The 25825-nt window shown below is 41.6% G+C and overlaps 1 protein-coding gene across 2 annotated transcripts in view; it reads left to right on the forward strand.

Annotated features, from left to right (window-relative positions):
* The window catches only part of SP110 (SP110 nuclear body protein), a 54950-nt gene that overhangs the window by 19331 nt on the left and 9794 nt on the right, over positions 1–25825 (forward strand). Inside the window, exons 9-15 of one of the 2 annotated variants that reach the window (XM_074398910.1) lie at positions 1179–1328; positions 2930–3010; positions 7661–7726; positions 15475–15624; positions 23913–24011; positions 24500–24654; positions 25407–25654. In XM_074398910.1, the coding sequence (XP_074255011.1) occupies positions 1179–1328; positions 2930–3010; positions 7661–7726; positions 15475–15624; positions 23913–24011; positions 24500–24654 (701 nt within the window). In that variant the 3' untranslated portion in view covers positions 25407–25654. Of the gene's footprint in view, positions 1–1178; positions 1329–2929; positions 3011–7660; positions 7727–15474; positions 15625–23912; positions 24012–24499; positions 24655–25406; positions 25655–25825 lie in introns of those variants that run through there. The other variant, XM_074398911.1, reaches the window with a different exon arrangement.

The following is a 25825-nucleotide window of genomic DNA, read 5'->3' on the forward strand; positions in this document are numbered from 1 at the left end:
TACACATGACATAAAATATATCATTGCAACCATTTTTAGGTGCATGGTTCAACGGTATTAAGATACATTCACAATGCTGTGCAACCATCACCCATCCATCTCCAGGACTCTTTTTATCTTGTAAAACTGAAACTCTGTACTCATTAAACAACTCCCCATTCCTCCCTGCTTGCAGCCCAACAGAGATATTTTTAAGAGTCACATTATTTTACATTTAATTAATCAGCTTTTTTTTTTTTTTTAATACCGAAACACTTAAAAAGATGTTTCAAAATTGAAGGAGGAAAAAACAAGGCAAGTTTTAGGCACTATCAGGCTTCCCCACCTCTTCTGGATAAATTTTCAGTAACTTCCGTGTTTGAACTTCCTGCCAGCCTGGGTCTCACCAGACTTCCGCTTCCACTGCCTCTTAAGTGTTCACCCATGCCTTTTCCTGTGGAAGTGGCCTTCGGCTATCCCCGGCACTTGCTTGCAGGAGGCGTGGCTGCACACTCTTGTGTCCTTTCTATCCTGCAGAGAAACATTCCTGTTCAATAGGACAGTGGTCATCCTGTGGGATCAGCTTCTACAGTCCACAGCCAGTGAAAATTGTGTTCTCTTTCCCAACAAAGTAAACTCACCTCTGCACCTCTGGCATTGTGCCTCCTCTGGATCTCAGCCTCACCTTCCATCTCTCCCTCACAGTACCCACCTTCTCGGCAGGGTCCTTGCCTCTCAGATTTTTTAATACCTTGCACTTTGCTCACTAAAGGCATCTGGAAACTTTTGGATGTCTCCTGTACCACACACAGGCCCTGGGGGAACCTGGAGAGGTGCCTTATAGGACCCCTCTCCTCCACTTAGACAAGACTGTGTGGCCACCTTGCAGCGCCAGGTGACACAAACCAAAATCAGGAAATTAGACCCACTGCTCTAGAATTTCCCCAGATTTATCTGGTTGACTACATCAGGTCATACCAGGAGTGAGAGCAGATGGTAATCTGGGGAGACAAAGAAAGGTACACATAAGAAGAATGATACACTTATAGAGAAATGGCAGGAGAAAAGTGAGGTACAGGGGTACAGAGATCTGAAAGGGTGGGAGTTAGAGGGAGGAGAAGGGAAGTCACTGATTGGGATGGTAGGAGGCTCACTGAAGACCCCAATTTAAACTATTCACAAGTCATCATTTGGTCCAGGGACAGCCTCACCTGGACGTGGAATCGAAAAGAAGCTCAAAGTGGTGGATCGGGTTCCTCCAAAGAAAGATGACTCAACTTGGAAGTCCACGGTAATGACAAGGGCCCAGAAGGCGAGAACTCAGCGTGCCCGAAAGTCCAGATCAGAAGGTAAGGCTGATGATGGAATCTGCCATTTGAATGGCTCAATGTGGGAGGGTCTCTCCTGGAGCAGTAGAGGGCTAAGTAGATACGTAAAGTCAATAGTAAAAGGAAAAAGTACAGAGAACAAGGATGGAGTATGGCAAGAGGGACCAAGAGAGCAGGCATCTGTTGCATCTGAAAAGTTTTTGTGGAAGAAACAGACATGTTCATAGGGACAGCTATGGCCTGGGGCAGCAGGTCTCAAATTCTCGGTCTCAGGACTACTTTATGCTCTTAAAAATTATTGAGGACCCTAAAGAGCTTTTGTTTATGTTGTTTATGTCAATCTATGTGTACCTTATTAGAAATTAAAACTAATAATTTTAAAATATTAATTCATTTAAAGTAGCAGTAAACCAATTGGCTAACATAAATAACATTATTTTATGAAAATAAATATATTTTCTGAAACAAAAAATTAGTGAAAAAAGTGATGTCATTTTATGTTTGTGCAAATCTCTTTGATTGTGAGTGAGCTTTAAAAAAAGACAGCTGAATTCCTATAACTGTTTCTGCATTCAGTTGGGATATGTTGCTCCGACCGAAGAACAGAAAGAAAATTCAGCCTCACACAGATACGTAGTTTAAAAGGGTGAAGTAATTTAACAGTCTTATGAGCTATCTTTGGGTATTCATCTTTAATACTGCACCAACACCCAACAAGTGATAGTTTCTTAAACACTAGTTGTAATGCAAAATTTGAAACCATATCAGTTAACTTCAGACTGTTACAATAAAATACATAAATCCGTCTTACATTTTGAATGGATCTTCTACGAATGCAAGATTTTTGTAATAGTACAGCTGTTTAGAAAATATGCATTTGGAATTATACCATGAGCTCCTAACTTAATCACACAAGTGTTTTCTTGCTGCCACTGTGGCACTTCAGGATGCAATAGAAATGCTTTTTATGTATCCTTCAGTTTTTCACATAGAATATTAAGATGTAAGATAAGTACTCAAAGGTAGAAATTTAATAAAATTAATAATTTTCACTGGCTCACCAAGAAGATTCTCAAGTGAATCTTGCCTTTTTTTTTTTTAGGGGGGAGGGGACAGCGAGCAAGTGACAATGAAGAATGCAGTGATTCCTGCTGAGGTTTGGGGACACTGCTTTGATGTGTCCTAAGCCACCGGCAGCTTTATCTGCCATTACTCTTGCTCAACCTGTACAAAGGTTGAAATAGTGAAAAAGGCAAATAACATCTTATTATTAAGATGATTTTGACCTTGCAAATTTTCTGAAAAGGTGTGAGGGGCCCCCTAGAGGCTCACAGACCTCACTCTGAGAGACTCTGGCCAAGTTGTTCAGATGGCTGCACCCCACGATGGATGTCTCCATTGGTAGAGAAACCACGGCTAACCAACTGTGGTCTGCTCCTCCCGAGTGGCAGATAGGCACAGTGTCAGGAGCAGCACCAAACCTCTTGGCAGATGCATTCTTAGGAGGCAAGACCTAGACCCTCCAGGCCTCAACTTTAGAGTGTGCAAGGACTGTCTTGGGTCTCTGGGAGATTCCCCATGAAGCTTCCCAAGGAGTATTTACTAAGATTTTCTTTTTCTAGAGATCACTGATGGCACTTCAAAAATGAAAGAAGGAAAGAGGAACCAAGAGACACCTAGCACACCATCAAGGGTCAAGCAAGGTAAAACTTGGAGATCGCTAATCTCAGAGTACAGTCACCAGGAATCTAAATTCAGAACTGTTTTACTCTAAGGCAATATTTCTTAACTTTTTAAAAAAATTATCACTGTGCTAGAGAGTCCTTCTAGATATTTTTTCTTAATCAAGACTCTTCCCATGGTATTTTAATACCACGAATGTATGTCTATTTTATGTCATACATATGCATGTGTGTATATCTGCACTTTATAAGATTTTTCTCAGCACTCAAGAACGAGTTTTTGCACTGTTGGTGGCAGTATCACCACTACTGAGAATAAGTGTCTTAAGTATATTTGTGGCACTTTACTGAAAGTACAACTTGTCCAAAGTCCAACCTATGGATCAACCTTTTTCCTAGAATTCCAATCTCCATATTTCTCATGTGGCCTTTCTGAGAAAATTGAGAAGGGAAAAACTCATTACAAACACATACGTGACACCATGACTGAGCACGTACAACTGGTGGTGGGGTGGGCACGTGCTGGTAAAACTGTGTGCATGGTAATTCTTCTGTCACCATCAGTATCATTATTCACATTTCTGGAGTAAGTTGATACCACTATCCTTAGAGGGGAGAAAACAGCTGGATATTCTTCTGTTTGTTGATGATATGGTCACTGTCAAAAAAGTCACAGAACTCTCACATGATAAATGTGATTTTCAGACAACAGATATCTACTTATCATCAGGAAGAATTGATTACACTTTACCACCTTAAAATCTAAATTATCATTTTTAACAGTTTCTCCTTTATTGTACTGGCTTATATAGTAGTATTTCAACTTCTCTCAGGGATAGTTTTGTTTTATTCTCACAATCACCCTTGGAGAAGGTTGAATGACTTATTCCAATTTAACACATGAGGAAATTGAGACATGGAAAGGATTAATGAGTTTTTTTCAAGATCCCCTGGGTAAGGGCTAGCTGCCGCAGGATTAACACCCTGGTCCCTAGGAACTCTTTTCAGGAGCTATCATTCTCCAGAGAAAGGAAGGGGCAGAAAGAATACTGTCAAACTTTTGTCAATTCACTATTTCCCAAATATAAAACTGCTTATTCAAAAATTACTTTCTCATTACTTCCAAGATCCTACGGATAATAGAAATAAACTTTCTTTGGGAAAATCTCCCAGGGCAGAAAATAGGTATAAAGAAGAAACGATTTGGTCTCTGTGGTGTGGATTGATGTTACTTTGACTGTTGTTATGCTATTCTAGGCTATAAAAAACATGCAACCCAGAAAAAGCCTTATGTTTTTTTAAATCATGATTTAACTATTTTTCAACCTAGAAAAGGTTTCTGGAATTTTCTAAAAGCAGTGTGCTGTAACCATTAGGATTATGTTGCTGGCCCAGCATGGTGACTGACACCTATGATCCCAACACTTTGGGAGACCAAGGTGGGTGGACCACTTGAGGCCAGGAGTTTGAGACCAGCCTGGACAGCATGATGAAACCCTGTCTCTACTAAAAATACAGAAACTAGCTGGGCTTGGTGGCAACACCTGTAATCCCAGCTACACAGGAGGCTGAGGAAAGAGAATCCCTTGAACCCAGGAGGCAGAGTTTGCAGCAAGCCAAGATCACACCACTACACTGCAGCCTGGATAACAGAGTGAGACTCTGTCTCAAAAGAAAACACACACACACACACACACGCGCGCACACGCACACGCACACAGAGGATTATTTGCTGTACGTGACAGCAAACCCCACCCCACTAAAAAATAAGAAGAATAGTAGCTATTATTTTGTGTGCAGAGGTGGGCGGCCAACAGCTGGTGTCATACACTGGAGGGTCCTCGGCTGCTTCTTGCTTGCTGCTCCGTCATCCTCAGCATGTGGCATCCCCTCCATTGAGGTCCAGCCAGCAAGTCTCTGTTCCAGCTAAAGGGAAAGTGAAAAAGTCAAAGAAGGGCACACCCCCTCCGTTGAAGGATCCTAAATGCTGGTTGCAGATAGTAATTTTCTATCATTAATGATTTTATACTGGTAGGCTGAGACAGGTAGATCACTTCAGGTTGGGAGTTCAAGACCAGCCTGGACAACATGGTGAAACCCTGTCTCTACTAAAAATGCAAAACAATTAGCTGGGCCTGGTGGTGTGCACCTGTGGTTTCGGCTACTCTGGAGGCTGAGGCAGGAGAATCACTTGAACCTGGGAGGCAGAGGTTGCAGTGAGCCAAGATCACACCACTGCACTCCAGTCTAGGCAACAGAGCAAGACTCCATCGGAAAAAAAAAAAAAAAAGCTATCATTCTTTTGCCAGGACTGGCTGCATGGCCACACCTGACTTCAAAGGTGGCTGGGAACTGTAATCTTTAATCTGTAAGAATAAGGGGCTCAGAATTAGGGGCTTTATTACTAAGGAAACAGGGAGGCATTTTTTATTACATAGGAAAAGGCAACAATTTGCAGTGCTCATGCTGCACATGTTTGGGGGTCGGATTATGACCACTTTCCTCTATTTCTGATTCTTCTCCCCTTCCCAGACACTTGCAAAGCTCCGTTATCATCCCCTTGCAGGAGGCAGCTCCATTATACTAGCTCCAGCAAATAAGCCAGAGAGATGGGTGTCACTTCTGGGTCACAGCACATGAGAGCCCTTCGAAGCTCTCTGTATTCTTTTCCTGCCTGTGGAAATGTGTGGAAGAGGGAGGCGCCAAAAGGCCAAAGCAGCATGACCTACCACATAGGGGACAGTGCCACCTTGGAGGGCCCTACAGAGGACCACAGAGGACTTGCAGTCCTACAGAGGGTCCTGTCGTCCTACAGAGAACTTCGTGTAATAGAGAAATACGCTTTTCTATGTTAAGCCAGCAAAATTTGGTTTCATTTGTTACTGCAGCACATCCTACCCTGTCCTGGATGATACAACATCCCTAATAAAATCTTCAGTGTAGAAAATTGTAAATCAGGCCAGGCAAGGTGGCTCACACCCCCAATCCCAACACTTTCGGAGACCAGTGTGGGAGAATTGCTTGAGCCTAGGAATTTGAAACCAGCCTGATAACAAAGTGAGACCCTGTCTCAAAACAGAGAAAAGAAAATTATAAATCCCAAAGGCAAACATCTATCTAATCTGCTTCCCCCACCTTATTTTTATACCTTATAAATATTTTATACCTTATAAATATGCATACCTTCTGTTTTATATATAAGCTCATACTATATTGTCTCATTTGCATATCTTTGTATCAATGTTATCTATTTTTTTAACTACATGGCACATTACTGTATGATTCACCACCATTTGTTTAAATAATCACCTACTAATGGACAGTTTTTTAAATTACACTTTAAGTTCTGGGATTTATGCGCAGAAAGTACAGGTCTGTTACACAGGTATACACATGCCATGGTGGTTTGCTGCACTCATGAACCCGTCATCTACATTAGGTATTTCTCCTAATGCTATCCCTCCCCTAACCGTATTTCTTATTTTTATATGAAAAGAGAAATTAGGTTTGTGTGTGTTTGTATCTTTGCACTTATCCAATAATTTCCTTAAAATTGATTCCTAAACACAAGCTTATTAGGTTAGAATGTAAGTCTTAATTATACATGTTACCAGTCTGCCGTCCAGAAAACCCAATGATTTATGTTCCCTTTAATGATATATGAGTGTTCATTTCCTACATCCTCAGAACTGGATATGATAAAACTGTTTAGTGTTTAGGTATCCTTAACATCCAAGCAATAAGTTTCTTTGATTATTAGTAATATACAGATGATTTCTAAATAAATTTGTCAACTTCATTTCCTCCTTGAGCATTTTTAACTTACGTTGTTTGCTTATTTTCCTAGAGTACCTTCATCTTTTGCTTTATCTAATACAGATATTAACCTTCTATATATTTCGTATGTTTAAATTTTGTTTTTGCTTTAATATTGTCGGGGTGTTTTTTGAAGTGTAAACTGTTTTTTTCAATCCTCCTCCTTCTGTACATTTTTAATTTTTTAAACATTCAAATCTGTTCATCTCTTAACTGCATAATTTCTGGCCTTGAATTTTGGCTAAGAAACCTTTTCATATCCATAGCTTATAACAATCTTTCTTTAGTCTTGAAAAACTGCTTATTAATTTTTAAATGGGGCTGGGCATGGTGGCTCATGCCTGTAATCACAGCACTTTGGGAGGCCATGAAAGGGGGCTCACTTGAGGTCAGGAGTTTGAGTCCAGCCTGGCCAACATGGTGAAACCCCATCTCTACCAAAACTATAAAAATTGCCCAGGCACGGTGGTGTATACCTGTCATCCCAGCTACTCAGGGGACTGAGGTACAAGAATCACTTGAACCCAGGAGGCGGAGATTGCAGTGAACTGAGATCATGCCACTGCACTCCAGCCTGTGCAACAGAGCAAGACTCTGCCCCCCACCAAAATAATAAATTTAAATGACATATTTGAAATGTTAGTTCTCTAGTATATTTCTGTTTCATCTTTATTCAATACTAAATCCAACTTCCAGGTAAAATGGGGCACTTTTTTCACATAGGTCACATGGTTTTCTTGCCTTCTCAAAGTGAGGGAAAAGCAGGAAAAAATTTACTTAAAAAAGTATTGATATTGCAAGCTTGGAGATCAATATTTGTAGCCATAAAAGATGTGTTTCTTTTTTCTTTTTTAGAAAAGAGGAGAAAAGAATATGGCCTGTCAAGTTCAAAAAGAAAACAGAAAAAAAAACTCCCAAGAGGTAAGCAAGAAAAATAAAGTGGCTACTCCCTTGGTGTTTATCAGGGCCCTCACTTGACCAGCTGGCATGACCTCCTCTCCAGCCACATGGCCACTCACTTATGCCTAGAGCACAGCCAGCCCAACCTCGCCCTCTAGGCCACCCCATTAGTAGACTCCCCCACAAAGGAAGAGAGAACCTAACACCAATGTGGTTCATACCTAGCCTTCTTCCCTCTTGTCATAGGGAAGGAATGAGGTTGAGGTGGACATGAGGCATCAGACAGTTTTGAGATTAGGATTGTTTCCGGTGTAGGATCAGAGCCGAGAAGAATAGACTCAAGAAACCTAAATCCCCAAGCAGGATCAAACTTTCAGTTCCCAACTGGGATTAGATTTGGAGTCACAGTGTGTTCAGAACTACCTCAGTCAACCCATGCTTGCTTATCTGCCTGCATGCATGTGTCTACTCCAGTGCACAAACTGTGTTAGTTGCAGAATAGGAAACAAAAAAGCTGCATTTTTCTGGTCCCTCTGCTTTATCCCACTTTTCTTTTTCTCCTCTGTATTCTCTCTCTTCCCTTTATCTGTTTCTTTTTCCCCCTGCCCTTTTTTTTTTTTTTTTTTTTTTTTTTTTTTTTTGAGACGGAGTTTCACTCTTGTTACCCAGGCTGGAGTGCAATGGCTCGACCTCGGCTCACCGCAACCTCCGCCTCCTGGGTTCAGGCAATTCTCCTGCCTCAGCCTCCTGAGTAGCTGGGATTACAGGCACGCACCACCATGCCTAGCTAAATTTTTGTATTTTTTTAGTAGAGACGGAGTTTCACCACGTTGACCAGGATGGTCTCGATCTCTTGACCTCGTGATCCACCCGCCTTGGCCTCCCAAAGTGCTACGATTATAGGCGTGAGCCACCACACCTGGCCTTTTCATTTACTTTTTAAATTTTTTTTTTTTTTTTGAGACAGAGTTTCGCTCTTGTTACCCAGGCTGGAGTGCAATGGCGCGATCTCGGCTTACCGCAACCTCCGCCTCCTAGGCTCAAGCAATTCTCCTGCCTCAGCCTCCTGAGTAGCTGGGATTACAGGCACGCGCCACCAAGCCCAGCTAATTTTTTGTATTTTTAGTAGAGACGGGGTTTCACCATGTTGACCAGGATGGTCTCGATCTCTTGACCTCGTGATCCACCCGCCTCGGCCTCCCAAAGTGCTGGGATTACAGGCTTGAGCCACCGCGCCCAGCCACTTTTTAAATTTTTTATAGAGACCAGGTCTTGCCATGTTGCCCAGGCTGGTCTTGAAATCCTCACCTCAAATAATCCTCTTGCCTCAGCCTCCCAAAGTGCTGGGATATGGGTGTGAGCCACTGCACCTGGCCCCTGTTTATGTATTCTTTTACTCAGAATGATTTACCAAGGGCCGAAGATATGCCAGTCAATGGAGATTCTCTTGGATTTTGTGCCCTTATAGGAGCCAGCCTGGAAAGGAATCTCATCCCAGCTCCCAAACATGAATTAGGACACGAGGCACACTGCTTTGGAAACCCCTCCAATTTTTCTGCTTGTTCCAGCATCCCTCAATCTAGGGGTTTGGCCTGGAATGGAAGTCGTATCTGCATGCTTGTTCTTCTCCTTCCTGGTCTCTTCTTCCTGGTTCCCCATCCCACTGCCTCCCTAGGCTGGAGGAAGCATACTCTTTGTCATTTGCTGAGTGTTCACTACTGATAACTTATAGGAGAACTTGACATTCAGACCTTCAAGCTTTTCTTTTGATATGTACAGGTAATTTTTGGAATTTACAAATTTCTCCTTGCTCTCAACAAATACAGTGCTTCAAGATTTTGTCTCAGCTTGCCAAAATGGCCTCATCTGGGCAGTGGCTTTTCAGTTCTAGCCAGCAACTGCCCTTTCCCTGAAACCTATTGATATAATAGGGAAATCTTTACTATTTGCAAGGATGAGAAATACATACTTCCTCAGCAGAAACCTTACAAGCTAGAAGGGATTGGAGTCTTATCGTTAACCTCCTTAAACAGAATAACTCTCAGCCAAGAATTTTGTGTCTGGCAAAACTAAGTTTTATGAAAGAAGGAGAAATAAAGTCATTTTCAGACAAACAAATGCTGAGGGAATTTGTCTACAAGACCAGCTTTATAGGAAATGCCAAAAGAAGTTCTAAATCTTGAAACAAAATATATGCACCAGAATAGAAACTTGAAAGCATAAAACTCACAAGGACTATAAAACAATAACACAATGAAGAAAACAAAGTAGGTAACAATTAACATGATAACTGGAACAATATCTCACATCTTGATATTAATGTTCAACATAAATGAGCCTAAATGTTACACTTAAAAGATAGATTGGCAGAATGGATACAAAGTTACAAACCAAATATCTGCTATCTTCAATAGACTCACTTAACAAGTAAGGACTTATATAAACTCAAGGCATAAGGGTGGAAAAAGATATTCCATGCAAATGGAAACCAAAAGCAAACATGAGTAGCTTTTCTCATATCAGATGAAATAGACTTTAAAGCAAAAACAGTTAAAACAAAAAAAAAAAAGACAAAGAAGGTCATTATATAACGATAAACGGATTGATCCAACAGGAAGATATTACAAGCCTAAATCTATATGTAGCTAACACTGGAGCTCCCAGATTCTTAAGACATTTACTACTAAACCTAAAGAAAAGAGATAGACAATAGCACAATAATAGTGGGGAGCTTCAGTATTCCACTGTCAGCACTAGAGAGATCATTGAGACAGAAAGTCAACAAAGAAACAATAGATGTAAACTATAGTCTAGAACAAATGGATCTAATAGATATTTGCAGAAGATTACATTCTTCTCATCAGCACATGGAACGTTCTCCAAGACAGACCATATGATAGGTCACAAAACAAGTCTCAATAAATTTTTAGAAATTGAAATTATAGTTTGATGGGAATAGCATTGAATCTATGAATTACTTTGGGCAGTATAGCCTTTTTCATTATATTGATTCTTCCTATCCGTGAAGGTAGCATGTTTTTCCATTTGTTTGTGTCCTCTGTTATATCCTTGAGCAGTGATTTGTAGTTCTCCTTGAAGAGGTCGTTCACATCCTCTGTTAGCTGTATTTCTAGGCATTTTATTCTCTTTGTAGTACTTGTGAATGGGAGTTCACCATGATTTGGCTCTCTGCTTGCCTATTGTTGCTGTAAAAGAATGATTGTGCTTTTTGCACATTGATTTTGTATCCTGAGACTTTGCTAAAGTTGATTATCAGTTCAAGAAGTTTTTGGACTGAGATTATGGGATTTTCTAAATATATAATTATTTCATCTACAAACAGAGACAACTTGACTTCCTCGCTTCCTATTCAAATACTTTTTATTTCTTTCTCTTGCCTGATTGCCCTAGCCAGAGAACTTCAAATACTGTGTTGAAGAGGAGTCATGAGAGAGGGCACCCTTGTCTTGTATCAGTTTTCAAAGGGGATGCTTCCAGCTTTTGCCCATTCAGTATGATATTGGCTGTGAGTTTGTCACAAATAGCTGTTACTATTTTGAGATATGTTCTATCAATACCTAGTTTATTGAGAGTTTTTAACATGAAGGGATGTTGAATTTCATCAAAGGCTTTTTCCGCATCTATCAAGATAATTATGTAGTTTTTGTCTTTGGTTCTGTCTATGTGATGGATTACTCTTATTAATTTGTATATGTTGAACCAGCCTTGCAACCCAGAGATGAAACCAATGTGATCCTGGTAGATAAGTTTTTGATGTGCTGCTGGATTTGGTTTGCCAGTATTTTATTGAAGATTTTCATCTCGATGTTCATCAGAGATATTGACCTAAAATTTTCTTTTTTGTGTGTGTCTCTTTCCAGTTTTGATATCAGGACGATGCTGGCTTCATAAAATGAGTTAAGGAGGAGTCCCTCTTTTTCAATTATTTGGAATAGCTTCAGAAGGAATGGTACCAGCTCCTCTTTGTATTTCTGATAAAATTCAGCTGTGAATCCGTCTGGTCCTGGGCTTTTTTTGGTTGGTAGGCTATTAATTACTGCCTCAATTTCAGAGCTTGTTATTTCCATTCAGGGATTCAACTTCTTCCTGGTTTAGTCTTGATAGGATGTATGTGTTCAGAAATGTATCCATTTCTTCTAGATTTTCTAGTTTTATTTATGTAGAGGTGTTTATAGTATTCTCTGATGGTAGTTTGTATTTCTGTGGGATCATTGATGATATCCCCTTTATTATTTTTATTGTGTCTATTTCATTCTTCTCTCTCTTCTTCTTTATTAATCTGGCTAGAGGTCTATATTGTTAATTTTTTTTAAAACAAGCTCCTAGATTCATTGATTTCTTGGAGGGTTTTTCGTGTCTCTATCTCCTTCAATTCTTCTCTTGTCTTACTTATTTCCTGGAAACATACATCCCTCCTGGATTAAATGAGGAATAAATAGAAACCATAAACATACCAGTAACAAGCAGTGAAATTGAATCAGCAATTTTTAAAATACCAACAAAAAAAGCCCAGAGCTAGATGCATTCACAGCTGAATTCTACCAGACATTCAAAGAAGAATTGGTGCCAATGCTACTGAAAGTATTCCAAAAGATTAAGAGGGAATCTTCTCTAAGTCATTCTGTGACTCCAGTATCACCCTGATGTCAAAACCAGGAAAGTACATGACAAAGAAACAACAGACCAGATGAAAATAGATGCAAAAATCCTCAACAAAAGCTCGCTAACTTAATCCAGCAGCCCATCAAAAATATAACACACTGTGATCAAGTGTTTTTTTTTTTTTTTTTTGAGACGGAGTTTAGCTCTTGTTACCCAGGCTGGAGTGCAATGGCGTGATCTCGGCTCACCGCAACCTCCGCCTCCTGGTTTCAGGCAATTCTCCTGCCTCAGCCTCCTGAGTAGCTGGGATTACAGGCACGCGCCACCATGCCCAGCTAATTTTTTGTATTTTTAGTAGAGATGGGGTTTCACCATGTTGACCAGGATGGTCTCGATCTCTTGACCTCGTGATCCACCCGCCTCGGCCTCCCAAAGTGGATCAAGTGGATTTAATCCCAGGGATTTAGGGATGAGTTAACACACGCAAGTCAATAAGCGTGGTGCATCACAAAAACAGAATTAAAAACCATAGATCATTTCAATAGATGCAGAAAAAGCATTTGATAAAATCCAGCATCCTTTTAGATAAAGATCCTCAACAAACTAGGCATAGAAAGGGCTTACCTCAAAGTTATAAAAGCTATATGTGACAAACCCACAGCCAACATTATAATAAATGGGTAAAGTCTAACGCATTCCCCCTGAGAACTGAAACAAGACAAGGATGCCCACTTTCGCCACTTCTATTCAATGTAGTACTAGGTATCCTAGCCAGAACAATCAGACGAGAGAAAGAAATAAATGACACCGAAATTGGAAAAGAAGTCAAAGTATCATATCATCGGTTCACTGATGATATGATCGTATACCTAGAAAACCCTAAATACTCCAGAAGACTCCTAGGTTTGATAAATGAATTCAGTTCAGTCTCAGGTTACGAAATCAAATGCACACAAATTAGCAGTGCTATACACCAACAGTGATCAGGCTGAGAATCAAATCAAGAATTCAATCCCTTTTACAACAACTTCAACAAAATAAAATAAAATACCTAGGAATATACTTATCCAAGGAGATAAAAGATCTCTACAGAGAGAGCTACAAAACACTGCTGAAATAACCATAGATGACACAAACATGTGGAAATACATCCCATGCTTATGGATTGGAAGAATCAGTATGAAAATGATCACACTCCCCAAGGCAATCTACAGATTGAATGCAATTCTTATCAAAATACCAACATCATTTTTCACAGAATTAGAAAAAAACAGTCTTAAAATTTGTATGGAACCTAAAAAGAGCCTTCATAGCCAAAGCAATCCTAAGCAAAAAGAGCAAATCTGGAGGCACCACATTACCAGACTTAAAATTATACTACAAGGCTCTATTTACCAAAATGGCATGATACTATTATAAAAATAGATAGATAGACCAATGGAACAGAACTCAGAAATAAAGCCAAATACTTAAAACCAACTGATCTTCAACAAAGCATACAAAAACATAAATTGGGGAAATGACTTAATAAATTGTGCTGGGAAAACTGGCTAGCTACATATAGAAGAATAAAACTCAATCCCTATTTCTCACTTTATACAAAAATCATCTCAAGATGGATCAAAAATTTAAACCTAAGACCTGAAACCAGAAAAATTCTACAAGAAAACCTAGGAAAAATTATTCTGGACATTGGCCTAGGCAAAGAATTTGTGACTGAGACCCCAAAATCAAATGTAACAAAAAAACAAAAAAAAAATAGGACTTAATTAAACTGAAAAGCTTCTTTGTAGCAAAGAAAATAATCATCAAAGTAAACAGACAACCCACAGAATGGGAGAAAACATTTACAAATTATGTATCCAACAAAGAAATAAAATCCAGAATATGCAAGAAACTCAAACATTACAGAAAAACAAACATCAAAAAGTGGACAAATGACATAAACAGACATATCTCAAAAGCAGGTATACAAGTGGCCAACAGACTTCTGAGAAAATGCTCAGCATCACTAAGTATCAGGGAAATGCAAATTAAAACCGCAGTGAGATACCACCTTACTCCTATAAAAGTGGCCATTATTAAAAAGTCAAAAAAATATGGATGTTGACATGGATGTGGTGAAAAAAGAAAATTTATACATGGCTGGTGGGAGTGCAAATTAGTACAAACTCTATGGAAAACAGTATGGAGATTTCTTAAAGAACTAAAAGTAGATCTGCCATTCAATCCAGCAACCCCACTCCTAGGTATCAATCCAAAGGAAAAGAGGTAATTATATAACAAAGACACCTGTACATATATGTTTATTGCTATGTAATTTACAATTGTAGATATATGGAACTAACCTTAGTGCCCATTGACCAATGAATGTGTAAAGAAAATGTAGTATATATACACCATGGTGTACTACTCAGCCATAAAAAAGAATGAAATAATGTCTTTTGCAGCAACTTAGATGGAGCTGGAGGCCATTATTCTAAGTGAGGTAATGTAATGGAAAACCAAATACTGTGTGTTCTCACTTATAAGTCAGAGCTAAGATATTAGTACTAGAAGACATACAGTACTGTGATATATAATACTCGAAGTGATATAATGGATTATGGAGACTCAGGAGGAAGAGAAGAGGAAGGATTAAAAAATGATATATTGGGTACAATGTACACTACTCAGATGAAGACCACACCGAAGCCTCAGACTTTGCCACTATAGAATTCATCCATTTAACCAAAAACTAACTGTACTCCAAAAGCTATTGAAATTAAAAAAAATTAAAAAGAAAAATACATTTAATATTTTCAAAAATGTAGTGCCCATTATACATTCATTCAGCAAGGATAGCCTGAGTGTAATGTGTGGGCCAGGGATCTGTCCTAGGTCCTGGGAACTCAGTAGTGAGCAAGACAGACCCAAATCCCTACACCAGTGGAGCTTGCATTGTAATTGATACACCTATAATTAATAGACAAAATGAGGACTTGAAAAAGAGAAATAGAAAATATTGTGAATCTAGGGGAGAAGAAAGATACATACAAGAAAAGCGAAAATTGTAGAGAAATGGCAAGATAACTCCTGAAAGGGTAGAGACTGGGAACATGAGAAGGGAGCTCACTCAACTATTCACAAGTCACTATTTGGTGCAGGGGCAACCTCACTTGGGCATGACATGCAAGAGAAGCTCCAAGTGGTGGATAAGGAGACTCAAAGGAAAGACGACTCAACTCGGAACTCAAAGGTCATGATGAGGGTCCAAAAGGCAAGAATTAAATGTACCCAAAAGTCCAGACCGGAAGGTAAGGCTAATAATGGAATCTGCTATTTGAATTACAATGTGGGAGGGTCTCTTGGAGCATGTACAGGGCCAGATAGAGATGTAAAGTCAATAGCAGAAGGAGCGAGATGTATAGGCAAAAGGGACATGAAGACAGAGCACGGATCTGTTGCCGTGACAGTGGTTGTTGGAAGAAATGTTCTTGGAGTGCGGTTTGCCTTGGCTTTGCCAGGTAGATTTATGTGACCACAGTGTGTGCTGTTTTTATTTCTGTTATTAGAGTCATCACAACTCTCTTGAGTTTGGGAGACTCCTTTCTGATTCTGGCCAACCCAGTCTTGGAAGTGGCACCAATCCTCAAAGTGGACACATTTGCAGGATTATTTTTTAATGATTCATTTCTAGAACTGAAGTTGCTTGGTCAAGTTTGCATATTTAAATTAGCACATATTTGTTGTCAAATTGCCTAAATTATCTATTTATACTCCCATTAACATGATATAGTACACCCTTTCCCTCCACCTTCACCAACACTAGAAATAACAAGATGTTTCTATGATGACTGACAAAGGTGAAGAGTGATATTTCACTGGTGTTTCCCTTTGAATTTCTTTGTACTAGGCAGGTGATCAAATGCTGTGGTAGTTTGTATTATGGTCTACAGTGTTCCAGGGCCCCACCTCCTCAGAAGTTCACAGCCCTGCCCTGTGGACTCAGGAATGCCAATGTGATAACTTAGCAAAAGAAGTGTGGACTCAAGTTAGAGAGCCACTTTCAGGCCAAGGCTTTCAGAGTTACTTGTTTTCTTTCTCTCTGCCCAAGACCAGGGATGTTCTAGACAGAGGCTGCTCTGTCTCCAGGAGCCATGAGTGTCAGTGATGTAGGGCTGAGCCTCGTCTAATTTATGATGAAACAACAGCATGAGAGAGAAGTAAACCTTTGTTGTTGTAAATCAGAGCTTGGCAAACTTTTCCCAAAAAGGACCAGAAGATGCAGCTACTCAATTTTGCCTTTGTACGTGACAGCAGCCAGAGGCAAATATGTAAACAAATGGGCATGGCTGTATTCCAATAAAACTTTATTTATATAAGCAGGCGGTAGACCAGTTTAGCCCTTAGACCATAGTTTGGTTTAGTTTGGTTTATTTTGTTTGTTTGTTTGTTTATTTTTGAGACAGAGTCTCGCTCTGTCACCCAGGCTGGAATGCAATGGTGCAATCTTGACTCACTGTAACCTCTGCCTCCTGGGTTCAAGTAGTTCCCTGCCTCAGCCTCCCTAGTGGCTGGGATTACAGGTGCCCACTACCACACCCAACTAATTTTTTGTATTTTTACTAGAGATGGGGTTTTACCATCTTGCCCAGGCTGGTCTTGAACTCCTGACTTCATGATCCACTCACCTCAACCTCCCAAAGTGCTGTGATTATAAGCATGAGCCATTGCACCCAGCCAACCATAGTTTGCTGACACCTGTAATAAACCACTGAGATTTGGGAAGATCATGAATTACCACAGCATTACCTAGCCTATCTTTACCAATTTCCATTGTTTTTTTTTTTTTAATTGACATTGGAATTTTTTTCTTTCTAGGGTCACCTGTTTGAATTTGCCCATTTTTGTATAGGACTAGTCATTTTTTGTTTGATCAGTTAGAGTAATTAACCCTTTGTTACAGTTATCGCAGTGTTTCTTATTTTGCTTCTGTCTTTGAACTTAAGAAGCTTTTGGTTGTGGAGATATTTTCTTATCTAGATAGACAAATCAGTGTACCTGTAGCAGCGTGGTGTATGCTGGAGTTTCTCAATTTTGGCATTGTTGACATTTTGGACCAAATAATTATTTGCTTCAGAGGCTGTCCTGTGTGTCATGGGATGTTTCACAACATCCCTGGCCTCTACCCATTAGATGCCAGTGGCACCTGCTTCCCAGTCCTGACAAACGAAAAGATTTCTAAACATTGCCAGATATCCCCTGAGAGCAGAATCACCCAATGTTAACCAGTGCTCTATGCCCATTACTTCCTCCTTAAAAAGCCCTGCCTACGTGATATTTATTGATTGATTGACTGATTGATTGAGATGGAGTTTCACTCTATGGCCCAGTCTAGAGTGCAGTGGCACCATCTCGGCTAACTGCAACCTCTGCCTCCCAGGTTCAAGCAATTCTCCTGTCTCAGCCTTCTGAGTAGCTGGGGCTACAGGTGTGCCACCACACCCAGCTAATTTTTTATTCTTAGTAGAGATGGGGTTTCACCATTTTGGCCAGGATGGTCTCAAACTCCTGACCTCAGATGATTTGCTCATCTCGGCCTTCCAAAGTGCTGGGATTACAGGCGTGAGCCACCGTGCCTGGCCCCTATGTGATATTTATAAGGCCATACAGTAGCCCACCCTTATGAGTGGTTTTGTGTTCCATGATTTCAGTTACCTGAAGTCAACTGCAGTTTGAAAATATTAAATGGAAAGTTCCAGAAATAAACAATGTATAAGTTAAAAATTGTGCATTGTTCTGGGTAGCGTACAAAGTCTAGCACCATCTTGCTGTATCCCACTCGGGGATGTGAATCATCTCTTTTTCCAGTGTGTCCTGCTGTATTCGCAGCCCACCCATCAGTCGTTTAGTAGCTGTCTTGGTTATCGGATTGAAGAAACATAGTGTCTGCAGGACTGGGCACTACCTATGGTTTCAGGCATCCACTGGAGGGCTTGCAACATATGCCCTGTGGATAAGGGGGGCCTCGTATATATCCCTTCATGCTAGTACTTACAGTAAATGTATGGACATATATTAATTAGTGGAAACTTGGCTTCTGTAATATTTTTAGCTTTCCTGCCTATTAACGTGGGCTTGCTGTATTTCCTCAGTCAATGCTACAAGGAAGTCCTTTCATAACAACTCATATGTAACTTGTCTCTCCAAACTGGTAGAAAAAACAGGACAAAGTACTTTAAAATTGTTAACATATGGGGCTTATTAATCTATGTTTGTAGTTATAAGTAGTTTTTAGAAAAGAAAAGGGAAAAAGATATCTGTTCAAGTTCAAAAAGGAGATTTCAGAAAAACATTCACCAAAGAAGTAAATAAGCAAGCCGCAACGCCCCCTCCCCCCCGCCTTGGGCTCCCCAGAGCCTTGGCCGCTGCTGAAGGCTCCACCCACCTTCCCCTTCTCCTCTCTCCTTTCTTCCACTCTCCTTGTCCTTCTCCTCTGAGGTTGTTCTCCACCCTCATGGGTACCAGCTGACTTTGGGTGCATCAGGAGTGCTGCCAGCCTAACCCACTGCCTTGTGCCTGGTGGCTATTTCCATACTTGGAAGGATTCTTTAACACAGAGCTATGCAAAGACCCAAAAATGATTAAGGATGATCGCTAAACCCACAAGTCAAGTTCTAAAATAAACTTCTACATCCTCCATTCTAGAAGTTAAAAGAAGCCCTTATCCAAGCACAGCCTGAGTGTTCTCGCGCCTTTGCCTGCGTTGGTTGGGAACCTGTGCTTGCTTCAGCCTCTGCACCCTCAGGCCTCTTTGCGTCTCTGTCCTCTCCCTCCTGCTCCTCTTCTTGCATTCATTTTTCTTCTGCTTTTACACCTCACTTCGTCAGCAGCATTTCTTGTCACCCTATCTCCCTTTGCAGCCACATCGGCCCGTTTTATTCATTATTGAAGTATAATAGGTGCTATCCAAGGTGGGGTCCCCAGACTGGTACCTTCTACAAGCCTCTCGGTTGCAGGTCTACAAGAATAAGGAGCATGTAAACCAACTGTGATGCTAAGCATGCTGTTTTCATAGCAGGACTCCTCAGTGGTGACAGCAGTGCCTTGATTCTGATCAAGCCCCTGTCGCATCGCAGGTTGGAGCACTGAGTAGCCCTGGTGTGTGTGCTTACAGAAAATGCATGGATCCTAAGAGTACAGCTTGGTGGATTCACACAGCCAGAAAAAGCACCCACATACCCAGCACCCAGCTCAAGACACAGGATGTCATCAACACCCATAAACCACCCCCTACCCACATCCCTAAGGTCACACCAGCCTGATTCCTCATGGCATAGGTCATCAGACACTGAATGTTCCTCCCTCCTTCCTGCTCAGGGCCTCCTTACATAGGCCTTCCCACTCACCCACCCCACCCCAAAGCTAATCCCTCTATCCTTCTCCCTCTCTTTGCTATATACCCTCAGAGCTCACCTTTTAAAAAAAAATTATTTTAAGTTCCAGGATACATGTGCAGGATGTGCAGGTTGTTACGCAGGTAAATGTGTGCCATGGTGATTTGCTGCACCTATCAGCCAATCCCTTAGGTATTAAGCCCAGCATGCATTAGCTATTAATCCTGGTGCTCTCCCTCCTGCTCCTCCAACAGGCCCCAGTGTGTGCTGTTCCCCTCCCTGTGTCCATGTGTTCTCATCGTTTAACTCCCACCTATAAGTGAGAACGTGTGGTGTGTAATTTTCTGTTCCTCCATTGGTTTGCTGAGGATAATGGCTTCCAGCTCTATCTGTGCCCCTGCAAAGGACATGACTTTGTTCCTTTTTATGGTTGCATAGTATTCCATGGTGTATATGTACCACATATTCTTTATCTAGTCTATAATTAATGGATATTTAAGTTGAGTCCATGTCTTTGCTATTGTGAATAGTGCTGCAGTGAACATACGCATGCACGTATCTTTATAATAGAATGATTTCTATTCCTTTGAGTATATACCCAGTAATGGGATTGCTTACTGGGCCAAATGATATTTCTGTTTCTGGGTCTTTGAGGAATTGCTACAAGGTCTTTCACAAAAGTTGAATTAATTTACATTCCCACGAACAGTATAGAAGTGTTCCTATTTCTCCACAGCCTCGTTAGCATTTGTTGTTTCTTAACTTTTTAATAATGGCCACTCTGACTGGAGAGAAATGGTATCTAATTGTGATTTTGATTCAAATTTCTCTATTGCTCAGTAATGTAGAGCTTTTTTTCATGTGTTTGTCAGCCACATAAATGTCTTCTTTTGAGAAGTGTCTGTTCATGTTTTTTGCCCACTTTTTAAAGGGGTGGGTTGTTTTTTTCTTGTAAATTTGTTTAAGTTCCTTGTGTATTCTGGATATTAGACCTCTTCCCTCAGACTTCACCTTAAATGTCACTTCGACAGGGAAGCATCCTCTGTCCCACAGGTCAGGGTAGGTCTCCCTGACATGCCCTTGTGGAGACCTGCATTTTGTCTTCATAGTGCTTATCTCAACTGTAATAAATGGTCTGTGCACAGCCTGTTCACTGCATGAAAGTCACAGGAGGTCAGTAAGTGGATGGGTCTTGCCCATTGCTGTATGTCCAGCTCCCATGCCTCACGCAGTTGTACTTCTTCACCAAGCATGAATATCAGTACCTGGACCCATCTGATTCATGCTGGGTTAGAAAAAGTTGCCCCTTCCTCAATTGACTACCTCATCTGTCAGAGCCAGTTCTTGAAAACAAACCCTTCTCTGCCCTCTGCTGGAAGATTGTTGTACTAAGCATGTAACCTGATTTTGTTTCTAATATGAATCAAAGCACCCCTTAAAGGTAGAGTCCTTGCTCAGTGCACAACCCATAGAACATTATGCAGAGTCCTTGATAACCATATAAAAGTATACATTACTTCACAGTTGGCAAAGCACTTTGATCTACATTTTGCCATTTAATTCCCATAATAAGTGAGTGTTATCAGCCCATCTTACAGATTCAATGAAAGGGCGAAAGACTTGAATGAGCTAAAATCAACCTGTGTGTTCCAACTTCAAGCCCTTTTTTCTTTACACTGAAAATGTAGATGAACCCAGATGCCACCTAGTCTTTTTGTGAAACACTGATGGAGGCAGGAGCCCCAGCAAATGTTGACAGTTGTCCCTCAGCATCAGCTTCTTCTCTCTGTAACTTCTCACTAAACGCAGGATGTCTGTGCTGTTGTTGCTTGTATGATGTGGAGTCTCACGGCATTTCTAATGATGTGGAAAGAGCGCTAGATACGGGGTCTGGCATTTCTAAATTCCAGTGCCAGCTCCACCCCATGTAGTGTGGTGACCACCAGCAATTCTCTCCATATCTGAGCCCAAGTCCCTCATCTATAAAATGGGGACAGTCATTGCCTTCTCGTTCTTACATGTTGTTGTGAGGATAGATGGCATAGTGCACCTGCTGCTCTTACTATTTCCTTGGCTATCACTTTTCCTCCCAGCACCCCATCTCCACCCCCGCCACCCCCTCCCCAGACCCCTCGTGCATACATCATAGAGCTCCCAGATCACTCCCCAGACCTGTGGTCTTCCCATGCAACACTTCCACCGTGTGCTTCTTCCTGACGTTCTATAGGAATTCCTGGAGATAGTCTTCTGGATTATGAATTTGTTTTTTGCCATGCTGCTATTCCTCATCTCAATGAGGCTTTTCTTCTTAATTTTCTCCATCTTGCTTTTCCTTTCCCTGAGCTCTCTGTTCTCTAATGGCTTGCTTTTCACAGCAGGCTCCTCATGGTCTGCTCACACTTCCTCATGGGGATCTGAACCCGCGGCTGCTGCAGGGCTCCATCCATCAAGGCCTGGTTGCTGAGATAAGTAGGTGAGACTGAGCCAAGCTCAGAACTACTGGGAACAGGCCAGAAAGCTGCCCCCAGGCATAGGGCAGTTGGCTTTGGAAGTCTAAAGGTCCCACCCCACTTGATGACCTGCCTCCACTAGAGGAAGGGACTGATGCTTGTGTCCATGACTCTGCACGTCAGCTTGCTACCTGTGGTCCCCAAAGCCACCCCCTGCTCTGTCATCTGCTTACAAATGCTCTGGGGACATTCATGTTCCCTAAATCTATATTCACTACAGGGGATTAGAGAAGAGATTTCTGCAGAGACAGAGAACTGTGGAAGGTCCCTATAGCTGCGCTAATCTCCCTCAAGGTTTGCAGTAGTGGTCCAGAGTCAGTTGGAGCTCTGCCTTTCACTCACATTAGGAACCTGTGGCAGCAAATTCCCCACTCAAATTTGATAACAGTTACGCACACTTAGGTAATCCTTCTAGTAAGTTACAGAGCCAGGATTACAAGCCCCTCCCACCCCCACCCCTCCCCACCCCGCGAGTCTGGCTCCTGAGGCCATGCTCTCATCTGCTGTGCCATATTTACCGAGTAGAGTCTAGAGACAAATGGTGGAGCTGGCCACTCCATGCTAGAGGGCTGGCTGTTGAAGCCAAGCTTTTCCCACCCTAAGTTTCCACACCCCTACCCTCCACCCCCATGCCTGGCCTTGCTGCCAGCCCCTGCTCTGTGAGGCCAGGCATCCTGTGGGACTCTTTGGGGAGTCACGTCCTCACCTCTCAGGGGTGCCTCCTCTCTCAGTCTGACTCTATCTGCCTTGTATCTTTCCAGAGAAATGAATGGCTTCTTCACCACTGATTCTGTTCCTTCCTCTTTCCATCAATGTTCTTGTTTTGTCATTTGTTTTCCTTTAGCTCTTTCAATAACTGTTTGAGGCAAGGGAGAGAGTTGGACCAGATGTTCTCATAGACTCATTTTAGGTGTAACATCCTCTGTAACTCAACATGAGACACAGACAGCCCCTTCATTTCTCCCCAGAGAAACAGCCCCTGCTGTCTCTCTTTCATGAATTCACCCACAGTGAGGTTGGAGGAGAAGGCAGCAGGAATTACCGATATTCATTTTAAAACCTCTTACAACTGCTTCTCCCGAATCTAAACCCCTGATTTCTACCCAGGGGTTCCGAGTTGCCAGACCTCTCCAGGAGCAACTGGGAAATTAGTTCAATGCTCTCCAGGGTTTTCTTTTATTCATGGAGGAAGCAACAGGGAAGCAACAGAATGAAAAGAAATAATGAAGACGGACACCATCCCTCAGCACCAGCCACCTCACTCACCCAAGTCTTCATTTGCTTCAGGAAATAAGATTATAAATGAAGATTTTCCCCCCTCTGGCAAAATGAATGCAAAGAAATATTTTAGTAGGCAACTTCCATGAGCACAGAGAGTTCAGCAGGACGCTTGTAGAAGAGAAGCTGATTAGGTGATGCGCGTCGGCTTGCATATTGAGACACATTCACTGAAGAAGCCCTGTATGTTCTACTGAAATGTTCCTTTTGCTGTAGGGTTGGAGGCGGTGGTGGTGGTGATTTATTGCAGGTCACTGTATACACATAGCTTATCTGCCACTTGAGATGGAAGATTTCCTGCAAACCAGAAAATGTTCCCCAATACCCTGTGCATGATTGGAATTCATGGAGGGGAGAATTCAAAAAGAAGATGGAAGGAAGACTGAATAACACCAATCGGTTCTCTTCTACTTTCAGAAAAACCCAAAAGTGACACTGTGGATTTTCAGTGGTCTGAGCTCTCTGTGACCTGTGGTGTGGCAAAAGGGATTTTATATAAGGCGAAAATGAAGCACGGTGAGTCCCTTGGTCTTCTGCTCTTTGGAATCCCTAGATGAAGGAATCAGTAGAAGGGAGGGAAATACCTGTGTGTATAATTGATTAGGAAATGGACCTGCTAGCTAGACTGCAGAAGAAGAAACGTTTCCTTGGAAGGAATTTCCAAACCCTTCCGCGTCATGATATTTCTGGCAACCAGACCATTCCACTCCCACCTGGAAGTCACCTATGGACCCTGCAGTAGTGACAGCCAAGTCCTTGCTGCATGTAGGTACCACATGAATGCAAATTCTGTCCTACCCCCTCACCACTCAGTCAGGCTTTAAGGCTGCCTTCAGTCTAAGAGAAGAGGCATCCAGACTCCCCTGCTACTATTTCCACCTCACAGAGGAAGTCTCCCTTGATCCAGAAAGGTAGAAGGCTACAATTAGGAGGAGTTCAGAGGTTTGGGGTGAATTCACAGAGGATGGGGGTAGATTCAAAAGCGGGCTGTCTTTTTCTTACAGGATCCTCAACGAAGTGCATTCAGAATGAGAAGGGAGCTTGGCTCACACCAAAAGAATTTGAAATTGAAGGAAAAGGAAGAGACACAAAGGACTGGAAGCGGAGTATACATTGCGGAGGAAAGCCCCTATTAGAGCTGCTGAAAAGGGTCAGATAGGTGACTGGTTTAAATCCTCGGAGGAGAAGTGGAACTTTTAACAGCAGAAATGTGAAGAGCTCCCATTAGGATTCAACAGCATGATTTATAAGGAGCTAAATGTTCAAAATATGGTTGAGAACGTTAGGGGCACAGATTGTTCCTGATGGTGGAGAACTTTAAATGCAGGCAAAGGGGTCTGAGGTCAAGAGAGATGTAAGAAGCTAAAAATAAGCTAGCTGAAGACAGTTGCCTGCAACCACTCCCCTGCATCCTCTACCTGACACCTACTCAAGACCCAGCTCATCTGGGCCCCCTGACATTTCCAGGCCCCCCAGTCCATGGTCTGTCTCTCCTCTGCATGTGTCCACATCCCACTATTCCTGTCCTGAGAACAACTAGGCTTTATGAGACCAGGACTCAACACAAGGCATCTCAGTGACACTCAAGAAATTATCACTAGAATGAAATCATAAAGATTTTATCTAGAGAGGAAGAACTGGAAAGAGAAAGGAATGGATGGGAAAGGGACTAAGAAAGAAGGATTTGGCTCATGGGTTTGAGTAACGGGGAAAAAAAATGATTTTATCACGAAGCGAAGTCTAAAAGAAAAGCTGACTGTGAGAGGGAGCTAATTTTTCTTTTGGACGCCTTGGGTTTGAGATCCACTGTGATATCCGGGTACAGATATTCACTAGGAAGTGGGAAGGCCAGTATCTACAAAAGAAAAACCTCCAGAATAACCTCATTCATTGACTCCTTCTGTCTTTCAGAATGGACTTTTGCTCTGTCCTCCAAGAATATATCTCAAGAGAGACTTAAATAGCAAGTGAATTTCTGCTATACTGTCAGTCACCATCTTGCAGACTTTCCCTGTATGGAGGCTCAGTTAGAGCTTCTGAGTTTCCCAGCTCTGAGTCACCTCCACATGTGGGCACAGCATCTTCAAAATCATAATTTTCATAGTTAATTTGGGATGGGGAAGCAAACGGCTCTAAAATAAAAATTAGATGAAAAAGCTCATCATGTCCATGTGTTTTAGAAAAAGATCTGGATATTTGGATTGCTATAAACCAAAGGTGTCAGAAATAAAATGCTCTGAGCCTAGGCAACCTAGCAAGACCCCATCTCTAACCATTTTTTTTTTTTAATCAGCCAGGAATGGTGGTATGCACCTGTAGTCCCAGGTAAG

This window comes from Saimiri boliviensis, chromosome 5 (assembly GCF_048565385.1).
Source record: "Saimiri boliviensis isolate mSaiBol1 chromosome 5, mSaiBol1.pri, whole genome shotgun sequence".
NCBI lineage: Eukaryota > Metazoa > Chordata > Mammalia > Primates > Cebidae > Saimiri > Saimiri boliviensis.